The sequence below is a fragment of the Phascolarctos cinereus genome, unplaced genomic scaffold (assembly GCF_003287225.1).
Source record: "Phascolarctos cinereus isolate Bilbo 61053 unplaced genomic scaffold, phaCin_HiC Scaffold_9;HRSCAF=440, whole genome shotgun sequence".
NCBI classification, from domain to species: Eukaryota; Metazoa; Chordata; class Mammalia; order Diprotodontia; family Phascolarctidae; genus Phascolarctos; species Phascolarctos cinereus.
Window position 1 is genome coordinate 247,556,884 of NW_027556402.1, and position 15,704 is coordinate 247,572,587.

The 15,704-nt window shown below is 34.3% G+C and overlaps 2 protein-coding genes across 2 annotated transcripts; both read left to right on the forward strand.

Moving 5' to 3' along the window:
* Positions 1 to 414: 414 nt before the first annotated feature.
* Positions 415 to 1,362, forward strand: LOC110199614 (olfactory receptor 8K3-like). Its single transcript, XM_020974492.1, has one exon. The coding sequence runs from the start codon at positions 415 to 417 to the stop codon at positions 1,360 to 1,362; it is 948 nt and encodes a 315-aa protein (XP_020830151.1).
* A 13,051-nt stretch (positions 1,363 to 14,413) lies between these two features.
* Positions 14,414 to 15,327, forward strand: LOC110199620 (olfactory receptor 8K3-like). The gene is given in 2 exon segments (XM_020974497.1): positions 14,414 to 14,729; positions 14,732 to 15,327. Coding segments are annotated over 2 exon segments (912 nt in total).
* Positions 15,328 to 15,704: the final 377 nt, after the last annotated feature.

Sequence of the window (15,704 nt, forward strand, 5' to 3'; positions counted from 1 at the left end):
AATTTAATACCTGTTTCACCAAAGCTTTTTCATAAGGTGTTCTTATATGCTCTACTGTCCTTCAGGATTTCATTATATTTCCTTGACTCACTGATTAGTTAAACTATTTTAAAACATTCTCAAGATATTATCTTACCCCTTCATTTGGGGATGAATAGATACATAATCCACTCTTTATTTTGTATATAAAGCTACATTCATTTTCACCTTAGTGACAGGATGTTGAAATGTTATGATATTATATGAAATCATATGATATGATTGCACATAAATTAATAAAATTAAATTGTAAATGGATGGGAAAGTTCCTTATAATCTTATCTAAAACATTTCTGCAAAATAAATGCCTAATTATGGATTCAAAAAGTACTCAAAGGAGGTTTATTTCTTTTATTCTCAAATTATGTTCCTTTGATGAAAGAAATGATTAATTCGAATGAAACCTCACAGAGCCAGGTGAGTGAATTCATTCTCATGGGCATCACAAATCGTCCTGAGCTTCAGGGTTTCCTTTTTGTTGTGTTTCTTCTCAACTACATGGCCACAGCTCTTGGGAACCTGGGCCTGATCATCCTAACCAGTGTGGATCCCCACCTCCAAACCCCCATGTACTTTTTTCTCAGGCATCTGGCATTTGTTGATTTTGGCTCTTCCATGGCTATTGGGCCAAAAATGCTGGTTAATTTCATAGAGGAGAAAAATATCATTTCCTATCATGGATGTGCAGTACAGTTATTTTTTGTTGGGATATTTTTTGACAGTGAACTTTTTATCCTCTCAACCATGGCCTATGATCGCTATGTGGCTATCTGTAAGCCTCTCCTCTATATGCTCATCATGTCAGACAGGGTATGTTGGCTCTTGGTGGCTATCTCATACCTCAATAGCATCATGGTATCCCTAGTAGTTGCAATAAAGCTTTTTAACTCATCTTTCTGTGTGTCAAATATAATAAGACATTTCTACTGTGACAGTCTCCCTCTATTATCCATTGCATGCTCAGACACAAGTGAGACTGAACTAATTATTATGATCTTTGCTTCAATTAATTTGGTTTCTTCCCTCATGATCGTCCTTGTCTCCTACATGCTCATTCTGGTGGCCGTCCTCAGGATGAACTCTGCTGAGGGAAGGCACAAAGCCTTCTCCACCTGTGGCTCTCACCTCACAGTGGTGGTAGTATTCTATGGGACGCTTCTCTTCATGTACCTCCAACCTCAGTCTAGTCATTCCTTTGACACAGACAAATTAGCCTCTGTGTTTTACACTCTGGTCATCCCTATGCTCAACCCTTTGATCTACAGCTTGAGGAATAAAGAGGTGAAAGGCGCCTTGGGGAGACTCTTTAAAAAAGTTATGTAAGCATCCCCTTTAACGACCAAAGTTTTTTTTTCTTCCTATTGTATTACTAGAAGTTTCTGCTAGATTTCTTTGTCAACTTCTCCCCAATTTTCTTCTCTTCATTTACAGAAAAAATTCTCTTAATATAAAATGAAAGGATGATATGTGTTTGTTTGTGAACCATCAGTAAATCTTAGTTCAGTGAATTATTTCATTGAAGGGAACTATTAGAGAATTTAGCACAAAATATCCTTATAAAACAAAACTATGTTATCATCTACTACACTAGTATATATCATAACTTTATTAGAGTTTACTCCTGTGTGAATGTCAATTCAAAAGCACTTAGAAAATGGATGTGCCGGGTACAGGCATTGGGCATATGGAGATAAATGAAAACAAATAGTTCTTGCCATCAATGCACTTACATTTTATTAAGGAAAACAATATGTATATGAGATCAACACTGCCCACCACAACAGCCAATCTCCTTTTGAATAGATCTTATTGTTAATGTCTATACTTTTTATGCCCTCAATTCCTCATCCATGACTTCCTTTCTCTATGAAGCAGAACAAGTTGCTCACATTTTAAAGTAATGATTATTCAAACTCTCAGAGAAAACTTCCATCACTTTCTCAGCCTGCAGGCCAAGATCTGTCTTTTTTTTTTTTTTTGCTATCATGGAAAAGAACATTGGGTTTTACGTGGTGTTCCAAAAATCTCAGAAAAAATTTTAGTTTTTAAAGCTTAAAATAAATTAAGATTTTCAGGCCATTCAGTACCATCATATGACATGGCTTTAAGTAACAGGTCTGTTACATGTGACTTGAATTATTATTGACCTAAAAGTTTATTGTCTCTGGCTTACATTCATGTATAAAGTGTGGGAGTTTAATGGCATAAATTTTAAGCAGTATTTCAGTTAAAAAGTATAAAGCCATGAAGCTATTCTTTTTGATAACAAGATACTGTTTACCACTCATCCTTACATCATGAGTTATTGTTTTTTGAATATTTTTGTCTCTTTTTTTCCTATTCATTTTGGAAATACCAATTTCTATTCTGAACATTGTCCCCTGAAATTGGACACAATGGTTCAAACGTGGTCTGGTTAAAGCAGAATGCAGCTGGCCTTTCGCAGCCTATGCCATTATGTCCTATCTGAATGAATATCCTATTACTTTCTTTAGGTAACGTATATTATATTTGACTCATATTCAAGTTGGACTACACTAAGAACACCAAATTTTCTTCAAAAGAATGCCTACAAAAACATCTTTCCTGCTATTCTTCTGTGAAGTTTTATTTAAAAACCTAATCAAATAAAAGCATTTAGGATTGTGCCATATGACTTCCTTTATTTTTTAAAGCTCATATTAATACATATTAACGTTTAGCAACTGCTAGGAGAAATTGCTAGCTTGCTTGCATGGAAACAGAAGGCTAGAAACAGAGACTCTGGGTATTTTAAAGAGCTGATTAAGTAAGAATATACCTTCTTGATAGACCTAAGGTTTTTAAATTTTCTCTCTCTGGTTCTTCTGAGTTCCACCCCAGACAGAGACATATGGTTCTATCATAGTCAGTATAATAGCCTTTCCTCAAATTTTCTTCAATGAGAAAGGACTTGGGGATTAGTTTTAATTTAGTATCTGTGTGTGGAAATTGAAATATCAGATTGAATATCGGAAGTTATGATGAAGGAAAGCACCATAAAATTGTCCAGTGATTTTGGTGAGAAATGAGTTTAAAATAAAATGCTGACTATTGTCTTTTTCTAAGCAGTGTGTTTCTTTTCCAGATTGATACAGCACATAAAAGTTACAGAGGAAGATCTCCCTTGATCAGTTAGGAAAATAAAATTATTACACTAATAGGCATTTCATTACTACAATATATGAAAATATATACTTTCCATAATAACCTTCATGGTTCTCCAGGTTTCTTAGTATTTCTATTGAAACAAAAGTCTTAACTGATAACTCTTTCCAAAAAGTGATCCATCCCAACCTGCCCTCGAGTCCTGTGGCTTAAAACAGCTTTGGAGAAAAACCTCCTCAATGGTGTCCTGACAGTGGTACAGTGGTCCTAGAGGAGGGTTTGTTTTGGTTTGCTGTCTTAATTCTATAAGCTTTCCTCTTAAAGCATTTCAGAGTTGTGAGGGTAATAGTAAAGTGCTCTCATTATACACATGTTAAGACAGGTCTGAGAATAAAAAATATATAAATAATACCTGACATTTGTAGGTAGAGTTACTAAATTTTAGTTCATTGAACATTCACAACAACTTTCTGATGAAGGTAAAATAGATATTTTAACCTCATTTTAGCAATGAAAAAATTGAATCTTAATGTATATTAAATAAAGTGTTGAAATCATCAAGCCTATACACATTTGGCATGAGGTAGGAATAAAGAATTCCAGATCATAAATTCAACATTCCACATGTTATCTCCTTTGATAGGTCGCTTTTAATTCAAAGAAATCTAGTTATTCTTTATAATCATCATCATGATCATAATCACACCATTATTTGTCAACATCAGGGCTCCTTCTCCACTTCTTTCACTTCCTATTCATGAATTTCACCACACCATCATCAAATACATGTTGCCTTAACAATTACTGTTATGCTCATCCCCTGGATCAGACACTATGATACATGCACAGAAATATGGAGGTCAGAGGTGTACCATATTTGAAGTATTTGTGAAAGACACAATGAAAATGAATGGGAATTGAATTGCTGCTGTGAAAGAGTAGGATCTAAATTTAGCCAAAGAGAAATCAGAAGTATACCTGTATTTGGAAGTCTACATTAAGTCAAGAACTGATCAATAAATATTTAATAAGCACCTAGTATGTGCCAAATGCTCAGCTAAACAATCTCTGTCCTCAAGCAGGTGACAATCTGATGGAGGAGACCATCTGGAAAATTAAACACAAAGCAAGCTACATATAAGCTAAATATGAAATAATTATCAGAGTGAAAACACTTGAATTAAAAGGGGTTAAGGAAGGATTTGTATAGAAGGTAGAATTTTAGCTGAAATTTAAAGGAAGTTGGTATGCAGAAAAGAAGAAGAATGTTCTAAGCAAGGGGGAATTGGTGAGAGAATGACCAGAGCTGAGAGATGGAGTGTCTTGTTTATAAATCAGCTAGTAGATCAGTGTCATTGGTTAAAGAGTGGGAAGAAACAGAGTTTAAACAGGCTGGACAAGAAGGACAGGGTTAGGCTATGAAGGACTTCAGAGTTTCTAGATTCAAAGTGTACTGACAAAAGGAAAGACCAGTTCCCGGAACTGATATTGAGACATAAAAATCAATTTAGTTAAATTTATGGAAAAATAACCTTTAAACATTTACTCTACACAAGAAACTGGGCTAAGCATTTGGGACACCAATAGAAATGGAAAACATACCATACTCTCAATGAGCTCATAACTTAATAGTTGGAGACAGTACATAGGTAGGTTTTCAGAGCTAAGTGAAATGGAGAGAGAGCTTGCAGGTTTTAAAGTATAGCAGCAAAACATATAATAACAAATCTTCTTTAATGTCATTTTTATGTCTCTTTCTTAGGCTGAATGACACTTTCAATAACTTTGGTAGTAGATAAATTTCATCTCTTGGTCAATACTTGTGGCTACTTTATATAATAAAGAAAAGGCCATGTTACACCTCCAAGAAGGCTGTTTCTTAGGATGATAGTGGATAGTGGTAGTCTAAAATCCATGACTGGGTCTGAAGGATTAATGCTACTCTTGGAGCTGTTCTTTTTACCTATCCATGCTTAGGAGGTGGTTATCTATGGGTATTTATGGTGATGAGAAGCATTAGCCCATTCTACCCAGGAACTGATCCCCTCAAAAACGTCTTCAGGGATCAGGTTAATTGTGTACCAGATCAGGAAACAGTACTTAGGATATATTAAAGGTCTGCCTGACTCAAACTATCTTCCCAACACTTAGTAGCAGTGCTTACATGGCCTACATCACCAACCAGCCTGAACTGGCCATTCAGGTACTGAGTTGAATATGCTCCTCATTGAGCAGTGAAGTTGTGAACTCAAACATGAGACATCTACATGCCTTGGCCACATGGTATTAATAGAAAACCTCCACCAAACTCTACTCCTCCTCTTTCATTTTCAATTTCTAAACAAATTATATCTTCCTTGGTACTGGAGTCATTTTCAATGAATTCAAGATTTTGAAATCATATGGACAATATTTTTCCTGCCTGTCCATATTTAGTAATTGTGAATCACTGAGATGTAAAATGAAATTTATAATTCCAGATTTATTTGAATATATCTTTTTCAAACTCCGGGAAACGTGAGGTTTGCATGGGTTGAGGATAGAATTATGGCTTGATTGTCCTTACAACACCTGAATAATAAGAAATGTTTTTTTTTTCCAACTACTGTTAATTTTACTTCCAATCAATTTTGTGAGCTCAAAGAGTCTTTAGAAATATAATGTTTAGCCCCACTTGTAGGACACCAGGCTTCTCATAGAGTATTCCTCATCTCCTCAAAATCACACAGATAGCCAGTGACTATGGGAGCTCTACTGGGGAATAAAAACACAATGATAATACATGAACAAGTAGGAGTTTAAAAGGCACTGTTCATATAGGAGGACATGTTCTGTGTTGAAAAGGGACCCAAATTATTTAAAATGTTAGAACTAAAGCAGGATATAACTTCAATGATTGTGGCTGAAGGAGATGCACCAGTCAGGATAGCGTGCCAGCATGCAATTCTAGTAGTGAGTTTCCTCGAGATCCTTATAATGCTTTGCCGCTGTGATGGAACATTATACATGGATTCCTATAAATGGCACAGTACCAAAATCTGAGATTCACCTGGGATCTTCCACAGTAGCATAATGGAATACCATATCCACAGAAAATTTGATTTAGAACCATGAGGGCCAACATCAGTCACGGGATGAGCTACAGCACAGAGAGATAGTGAGTCATTTCTATCCACTGTGGGACCTAATGTTATCAAAGATAATATTAAAGACACATACTTGAAGAAAACCTACAAACTAAAATCAAACTTCAATGGTAAAAAACATGTTTGAGAAATTAATACTTTCAAAATACCTTTGAATAAGTAAAATTGACAACAGTTGATATGCAAAAAGTAAGCTATTTTAAGCATTTACAGAGAACAATACAAATTTGGGCAGCAAAAAAGTATTAAAAGTATTTCTACTCATACTTCCATTTTCTTTTGTCAAGACATGAATTGTTGGTGTCCTTGAACAAGCTTGTTTTAGAGGAGCATGCCGTAATTGGGAAGTAATGATCAGTCAAGGTGGCCACATCTATAATCTGGGGCTCATTCACTTGTTGAGTAGACTATCTGTTTCTATTGGTATGTGTGCATAGGTGTGGAGATGGTGGACAGGAATGCCTGTATTCCTGGAATGTTACCAATGGTGCAAGGGAAAGAGAAGAAGAAGGCCTATATGAATGATTATTCATTCTTCCAAAAGGTCAAAATCATCAAGATCATTTATTACTCCTTAAACAACATAAAAATCATTTTAAAATTCTGCAGAAGCAACAATCAGGAAGAACTTAACTATAAAGCATATTGTTTAATAAAGTTCAAAACAAGACTTTCTTGGATAAGAACTCCAAGTGCTTATACAGAGTACTATAAAGGAGCTTGGAAGAAATTAGATGTGGATTAATATTTTGTAGAGGGGCATTTAGGTGACACAGAGGACAGAGCACCAATCCAGGGGTCACAAAACCGTGAGTTAAAATTCAGTCTGAAAATGCTTAAAAGCTGAGTCACCCTGGGTAATTATTTTAACCTCTGCCTCAGTTCCCTTATGTATAAAATAGGGACAATTATATAACCTACCTCCCAGAACTTGTATGAATATCAAATGATGAAATAATTATAAAGTACTAAGCATCTTGCTTATTGCAGAATAAACATGATTTTAATGTCCATTATTATTATCATTTTTAACTATATTCTATAAGAAATGCAAATATAATTATCACCTAAATATAAAAAGCATATCATGAAATAAAAATAGAAGACAATAAGATCTTAAAATTTTTGTGACTGTCAAAAAGCAGTTAACAAAAACCAAGCATTCTCTCATACATACTGTGATACACATTGAACATGCAAAGACAAAAATGAAGAAATGAATGAATATTGAAAAGAAAAAAAATGAAGAAAAAATGTGGCCTTGTGTGCCAGAGTCAGGACTCAAGCTTCGACCGTCATGATTCTAAAGTCAGCTTTCAATCCACTATGCCACACTCATCACATGTTTTTTCTTTCATTTCCAATCATAAGTAACCAAAGTATTGAGATGGGAAAGAATACCTTGTTTCTCTAAAGATGTTACATTTTCCCTGAATTGGGTTTCAACAAGGATGGGCACACTGGACACACCCTATAAATATGTGTGGATGGTGTTGACATTACTAGAAGATCACCTAATGACATTATTAGACTGATCACTGGTCACTTCACAAAGGTTGCATTAGGTATTAATGTATCTTTTCCTCATGCACAATGCATATACTCTGCATTCTCAAAGTAAATAATTTACAAATTGGAAAACTGGGGGAAAAAAAACCCAAGTAATTCTTATTGCTTCTGGATGTGGTTGGATGGAATTGTGTGAATATTTTTTTTTCTTAATGGGAATTGATAGGCATCTATGTATTAGTGAGTTTTAACTCACTGAGCAAACCTGCAATGAGGAAAAATGTAGGCAGTACTTAACAAGCATTTAAATCATTATGAAATCTCAATACTTCCCAATACCATTAGTCTGAACATGCAATTATTTTGCTATCATACATTCTCTAATTAGGCCTCAGGGAAATAGTGTTCAATACATATTGACACATTATGTCAGGAAATGAATTTTATGGTTAGCAAAACAGAAGGACTTATAACTCTTCATTTTAAACATGAATTTTCTTTTAATAATGAGAATTAGAAAGAAACATGCAAAAGTCATAAACGTGGGTTTAATTTTTGTCCTTTGGGGAAAACAAAGAATGTCAATACATAAAATGAAACTAATGCTTTTTGGGATCTTCCACCCATATCTTCTGTTTCTTTATTTCCCTCCTCTATTATTCTCTTTGGGTTCTAAATCCTGTGTCCTATCTCCTTCTTTGATAATCTGTTCCAATTCACCATTATCTAAAGGCCACATATTAAGCAACTGCTATGCTTTGGACTGGAATAGGTACTGGAAATTAGAAGGTAATAGAAAAAAACTATCCCTAACATGAAGGAACTGGTGTTCTACTGAGAGTAAGCAACACATGCAATAATGCTGGAAAAAAAAAAAACCAATATTCTTAAGTGACAAAAACCAAATTACAGATCTCACACAAGGCATATATTAACCGAGAACATTGATGGGCTGGGTGAGAGCAATTGGGGACAGTATTATATTGTCTTCACATTCCCTAAATACAAGGTTTTCAGATAAGTGGGAAAACTATTTACCAGAGGGCTTATCAAATGCTTGTAGGTTTATTTATTTATTTATTTATTCGTTCATTCATCCATTCATCTTCATTTATTTGCTTGTTTGTTTATTTGTTTGTTTATTTATTTATTTGTTGTCTCAGGCATCATCTCTCATCCTACCATAATTTAGGACTACTGATTTGGGTATCTAGTTGTACAGTATATAGAATGCTGGTCTTGGAGCCAGGAAGACTCATCTTCCTTAGTTAAAACCCGACCTCAGAAACTACCTGTATGACACTTAGCAATTCACTTCATTCTATTTGCATCAGTTTATGCATCTGTAAATTAGCTGGGGTAGGAAATGGTAAGCCACTTCAATATCTGTACCAAGAACAAAAAAACAAACAAACAAAAAAGCCAAGGAGTGGAATGAAGAGTCAGCTATGATTAAAAATGACTGAACTCATCTTAGTTAAATATATCCTTGTGATGCTAGAGTGGATCTATTCCTTCCATTTTTCATTTACCTAAGCCAGACTTCTATATGAAGCCACAGAAATTCACCAGAAAATTAGAATTGATGTAAAATGCAGTGAACTGCCTCTAGAGTTATGTGTTCTGTTTTTCTGACACTGTTGTGTTCCATGTTTCAAAGTTCTGCAATATCACGTGTAAAATATTGACATTTGAGAAATATTATTTCTTATTTTTTTATACATGTTCAACTTTTTGTGACCCCATTTTGGGTTTTCTTGCAAAGATGCTGGAGTAGTTCGTCATTTTCTTCTCCAGCTCTTATAAAGATGAGGAAGCTGAGGTAACCAAAGTTAAACCATTTCTGAAGTGTCTCACAGCTAGTATCTGAGGCCAGATTTGAACTCCAGGCTCCACCTTCTATCTACTTCACCACCTAGCTACCCAAAAAATGCCATTTTCTCAGAAATACAGATTTGATCAATTGTAGAAATGTGAATAGCTTAAGTGTAGGTTGTGCCAATATAATAAAATTCATAATTATATCTAAAACTATTTATAAATTCAGTTCTATACCAGTCAAACTACCAAATAAGTGTTTTATACAGTAAGGAAAATAGTAATAAAATTCTTCTAGAAGGACAAATAGTCAAGAATATCAAAGAGATCTATAAAAAAGTAAAACAAAATGGTAGCCTAAAGTATAAAATTTCAAACAATTTTACAAAGCAGTAATCATTGAAACAATCTGGTACATGCTAGGAAATAAAGTGGTGGATCACTGGGATAGATTAGGTACACAATACACATTACTCAGTGAACATAGTAATGTAGTGTTTAATAAAACAAACTTGTAAGTTTTGAGGTCAATAATTCAGCATTTACAAAAATTGCTAAGAAAACTGGAAAGTGGTTTGGCAGAAAGTAGGAACAGACCAATAACTCATGCCACATAACAATGCAAAGTTAAAGTGGTTTATGTTGTAGACATAAAGGATAATTTTATGAGCAAATTAAGCAAGAATGAAAAAAAAAACATTAGTTTTAAGGATAAGGGAAGATTGTTTTTAACCAAATAGGAGAGTATCAGGGGAGGTCAAATATGTAATTTTGATTACATTAAGTTTTTTTAAAAAGTTTTAAACAAATAAAACTGATGAACTAAAAATAAATTGGGGATAAATATGGTATATTTTTTTGACAAAAGCTTCTATTCCCAAATATGGAAAGAACTGAATCAAGTTAATGAAATAAAAGTTTTTCTCTGATAAACTGACAAAGGATATGTATAGGCAGTTTTAAGATGAAGAAAACAAAGCTATGAATATTTAAAAGAAAAAATGTTCTTAATAACAAATAATTAGAGAAATGCAAGTTGGAACAACTCATAATTACTAACTCACATGTATAAAATTGGTGGATATGAAAGAAAAGGAAATTAATAAGTGATGGAGAGGATATGGAAAAATAGGTACACAAATTCACGGTTTGTGTATTTATGAACTGGAGAACAATTGGGAACTATGCCATTAAAAGATCAGACTTGGTGATCTTGATACCATCATAGTAGTCTCCAATTCTGACAGGCTGTAGTTTATAGAATCCAGCCACCAAAAAGCAACAGAAATTATAATTTTTAAGGTTAATAGAGCTGTGTTCCCAAAAATCATACCCCTCCAACCACAAATTTTTCCTTTCTCTCTGCAGCTTTGCACTCCAAAAATTCACCATGTGCCCTAAATCTTGATAAATATATTGGCCAGGGAATCTCAGGTTCAGGACAATTTGGAGCATGCCATCCATTCCAGGAGTAATAAACACAAGAAGAATACCTTTCCAGCTAAATTGACTCATGTCTCTCTGCATTCCCAACACATCACCACCATTACATGAGTTTTACTCTATGTTAATGTGTATTTTTAAATTGCATTAAGTATCTTCTTCTCTCTTCTTCCCCCCTATACCCTGCCTCAATCTTCCCAATCACATTTTAATAAAGCATTGCATTAAGTTGACTCCATTGTTTTACATATTATTCTTGGCATATAAACTTATTAAGTGTTTTCTCCTAATTCAAGGTAGCCTACTGACCTCTTCATGGACAGAAAATTTACTTTCCACACAAGGCCTTAATTTATTGACAGCTGCTTTTGCACTAAAGGAAGATAGCATGCATGAATACACTTGTCTAAAACAATGTCCAATAAAGGAATCCCATGTCTTCCAAGCAGGGACTATCTCATGCCAGAGGACTGGCATGTGCCCAATAGAATATATGTTATATATATACACACATATATACATATATATATATATACATATATATATATATATACACACACATGCATATATATATATGTATATATGTATATATGTGTAATATATATATATATATATATATATATATATATATATATACATATATATATAATGATGATAGAGAAGATTCCACAAAAATCTGGGGAAGATTTATATGAACTGATACAAACTGAAGCAATCAGTACAAAGAGAGCATTGTACACAGTAACAGCAATATGGGTAATGACAATAAATTGTGAAAGACTTAGCTATTCAGATCAAATATAATAATCCATGACAATTTCAGTGGTTTCATGCTGAAAAATCCTATCCACCTCCATAGAGAGAACTGATGAAAACTTAGTGAAGATTGAAGAATAACTATATATATATATACATATATATATACACACACACATACATATACATATACATATATATGTATACACATTATATATATGTTTATTAAAATGGCTAATATTGAAAAATGTTTTTTCTAATTTCACATGTATAACAGGTGTCATTGATTTTTTTTCAGAAGTCAGGGGAGTGGACTAGAGAGAGAGAGAGAAATTTGAGCTGAATATAAAAAGGTTGTGAAAAGTTTTAAAATATAAATATATGGTCCTCTTTCAGAAAAGACTGGAGTCATTAAGAAAGAAAATATTCACCATGTAATGAATGTCTATTATAGGACAGCCTCTGTGCTAACCATTTTACAAATAATATCTCAATGGTTCCTCAAAACAATATGACTAGGAAGTACAAAGATTATGATTCATGACAAGGGTCACACTGACCTTAAGTATCTGAAAGAACTTTTGACTTAGCTGTTTTTGACTCTAGGCACAGAGACAAATTCACTGTGCCAATAAACCACCTAATAAAAATTTTATTTGTTCCTCACAACAATCCTGGCATTTCAAGATTCTTATTAGCTCTATTTTACCAGAAAGAAAAATTGGTAAAAAGATGTTATGTTACTTGCCAAAAGTCAAAGAGCTAGTGTATGAGGGTTGATTAGAAATCAGTTATTCCTAACTGTAGGCCAGTTCTCTACCCACTGCATCACCCAGCTCCTTCTAAAAGACCTTGTAATTCTGTAAAGACAATCCAGGCAGCTGATCTACCCCAAGTTATTTTTGGTGGCCAACACTGAGTCCATTTGTACCCATCTGTCCTATAGAGGTATCCAAAAAGGCAAACTCTCCATCTTACCCATTCAACTTTCTGTAATATTCTGTTATACACTGAGTATTCTTCATAGACTTGGATTATAGTATGTGAGTGGTTAACACAAAGAGTTCTTGACTAGAGTCCTCTTGCAGAAGTGTGTGCAATTTCCCTGAGCATGATGCAACCATGCCATATCAGCCACAAACAGAAGCCTGGAACATGACATAAACTTCATTAAATTAGGTAGTCCAGTGGACTTTTTTGCTTATTACTCTCTTTGAAATTTCCACAACAAGTTCATAAAAAAATTAATTAAACATCTCCATTGCTTCAGGGACATGCCCTCATGGGGACAGAGAAAACCATAAATTCTGACTCTAGCAGCTGCCAGTACAGATCACATGAACAAGTTACAGAAGATTCTACCTTCCAGATAAGCAGGTAACATTATTCTTTGTTTGTGAACTTCCAGGGCAGCATAAGGTCAAAACAATGGAGTGCAAAATTCTCAGTTCAAAAAGTCAATCATGTCCATTGCAGGGATGAATAGGAGAATTTTGTGGTTTTGGGTAGAATTTGATTACATTGAAACGGCATAAAATTGTTCTAGGAAATCTGTCAAATTACAGGTCCTAACTGTTAAGAGTTGTCACAGAAACTTTTGTGCAACCAGAGATATCAAATAGTTTTTGTCAAGGAAAATAGATCACTAATAATATGTGGGGTAAGTGTGATGTTTCAGTCAATGCTATGTAACTGGACATCATCTGAACAACAAGAAGCATTAACAATTTTTTGTTTGTTTGTTTGTTTCTTGTGTCTCAAAACTGCTCGCCTAATTCAACTTCGTAATCCACATGGAAAAATATTACTCTCTCATAAGACAAAGGCAAAGGAGACGATAGATAGTAAGTAGACATACAGAGTCACTGGGGATATCATACAATTAATCACTATATGAAGTAGACTGCAGTAGGTCCTGGACCTTTACCTTGAATGGTTTAGGGAACTCCTAAAAAGAAAAATCCATCTCTAGCTTTTCCTATCAGTTTGCAACTGGTAATGATAGATAATGGCCCAACAACCAGTTGATGACACAGCTAACACAAAAGTTTGGAAATGTGCTGGACATGTTATTTATCCTTTCTCCACTTAGCTTCAAAGCGAGCTTGATGCTCACTTCATCACCATTCCTCCATAAGGTGATCTGACATACACTGTCCTACATTAGTATCTCATGATAATCTTTTGATCCATTGATCAAAATAGATTTATATTAAATATATTAACATATATTAAACATATCTGTAATATTGTCCTGTCCCTTCACTTGGAGAAAAGTAGTTTTATAATGTACTGTTATGTAGAATAAAACCACATTCACTGTTCTCTTGGGATAGGATATTGATATGATATAATATGATGTAATGTGACATTATGTCAAATGATACAATGTAATATTATTTCAATTTGAGTGCATTCATGACATGGCACCTAAATGGATAAAATTACATTGTAATTGAGTGGTAAAATTCCTGTTCATCTCTATCTAACACATTTCTACCCATTAAGTTGCTGGTTAGCCATGCAAACAGTACTCAAAGAAGGCTTCTTTCTTTTCTTCTCATTATATTTCTTGGATGAGCCAGGTGACTGAATTCATTCTCATGGGCCTCACAAACCGTCCTGAGCTCCAGGGCCCCCTCTTTCTCGTATTTTTATTTAATTACATGGCCATCATTGTGGGGAACCTGGGCCTGATCATCCTGACCAGTGTGGATTCCCACCTCAAAACCCCCATGTACTTCTTCCTCAGGCATCTGGCATTTGTTGACCTTGGCTATTCCACAACTATTGAGCCAAAAATGCTAGTTGGATTCATAGAGGAGAAAAATATCATTTCTTATTATGGATGTGCAATACAGCAATTTTTTTTCTTGATATTTATCACCAGTGAACTTTAATCCTGTCAGCCATGGCCTATGACTGCTATGTTGCTATCTGTAAATCCCTCTATTATATGATCATCAAGTCAGACAGGGCATGTTGGCTCTTGGTAGTTGTCTCATACCTCTATAGCACCATCGTGTCCATGTTGGTCACAATAAAGATTTTTAAATTATCTTTCTGTAAATCAAATGTAATAAGATACTTCTACTGTGATGGTCCTCCCCTACTGTTCATTTCATGCTCAGACACAAGTGAGATTGAACTTATCATTACAATCTTTTATGTATTTAATTTTATTTCTTCCCTCCTCCTCATCCTTATGTCTTACTTGTTCATTCTTGTGACCATCCTCAGAATGAACTCTTCTGAGGGCAGGCACAAAGCCTTCTCCACATTTGGCTCCCACTTCACAGGGGTGGTTATATTCTATGGGACACTCCTCTTCATGTACCTGCAACCCCAATCTAGCCATTCCTTTGAAACAGATAAAATAGCCTCTGTCTTTTACACTCTGGTCATCCCTATGCTCAACCCTTTAATCTATAGTCTGAGGAACAAAGAGGTGAAAGGTGCCTTGAGGAAGCTCTTTAAAAAAATCATGTAAGCCTCCTTTTTAATGCTCAAAGTAGAGTGTGATTCCATTGTATTATTCGAAGAAAGTAAATATGTGCTAGATTTTTTTCCACTTCTCCTTTATCCTTCTCTTGTCTTTTAGAGGAAAACATTTCTCTTAATATGCAGTCAGAGAATGAGTTTTAATTAGTTGTTTGTGTTTTCTTAGTGGTCAACCTCCAATAAATCCTAATTTAGTGGACTATTTAACAGGACCTCTTAGAGAATTAATGTCAAATATCCCTATAAAACAATCTATTTCATTATATGCTACAATAGTAAACAACATAACTTTGTTTTAATTTTCTTTGATTGAGAAAATCAGTTGATACACATTTTTAAAATCTGACAAGTACTATTCTAGGCACT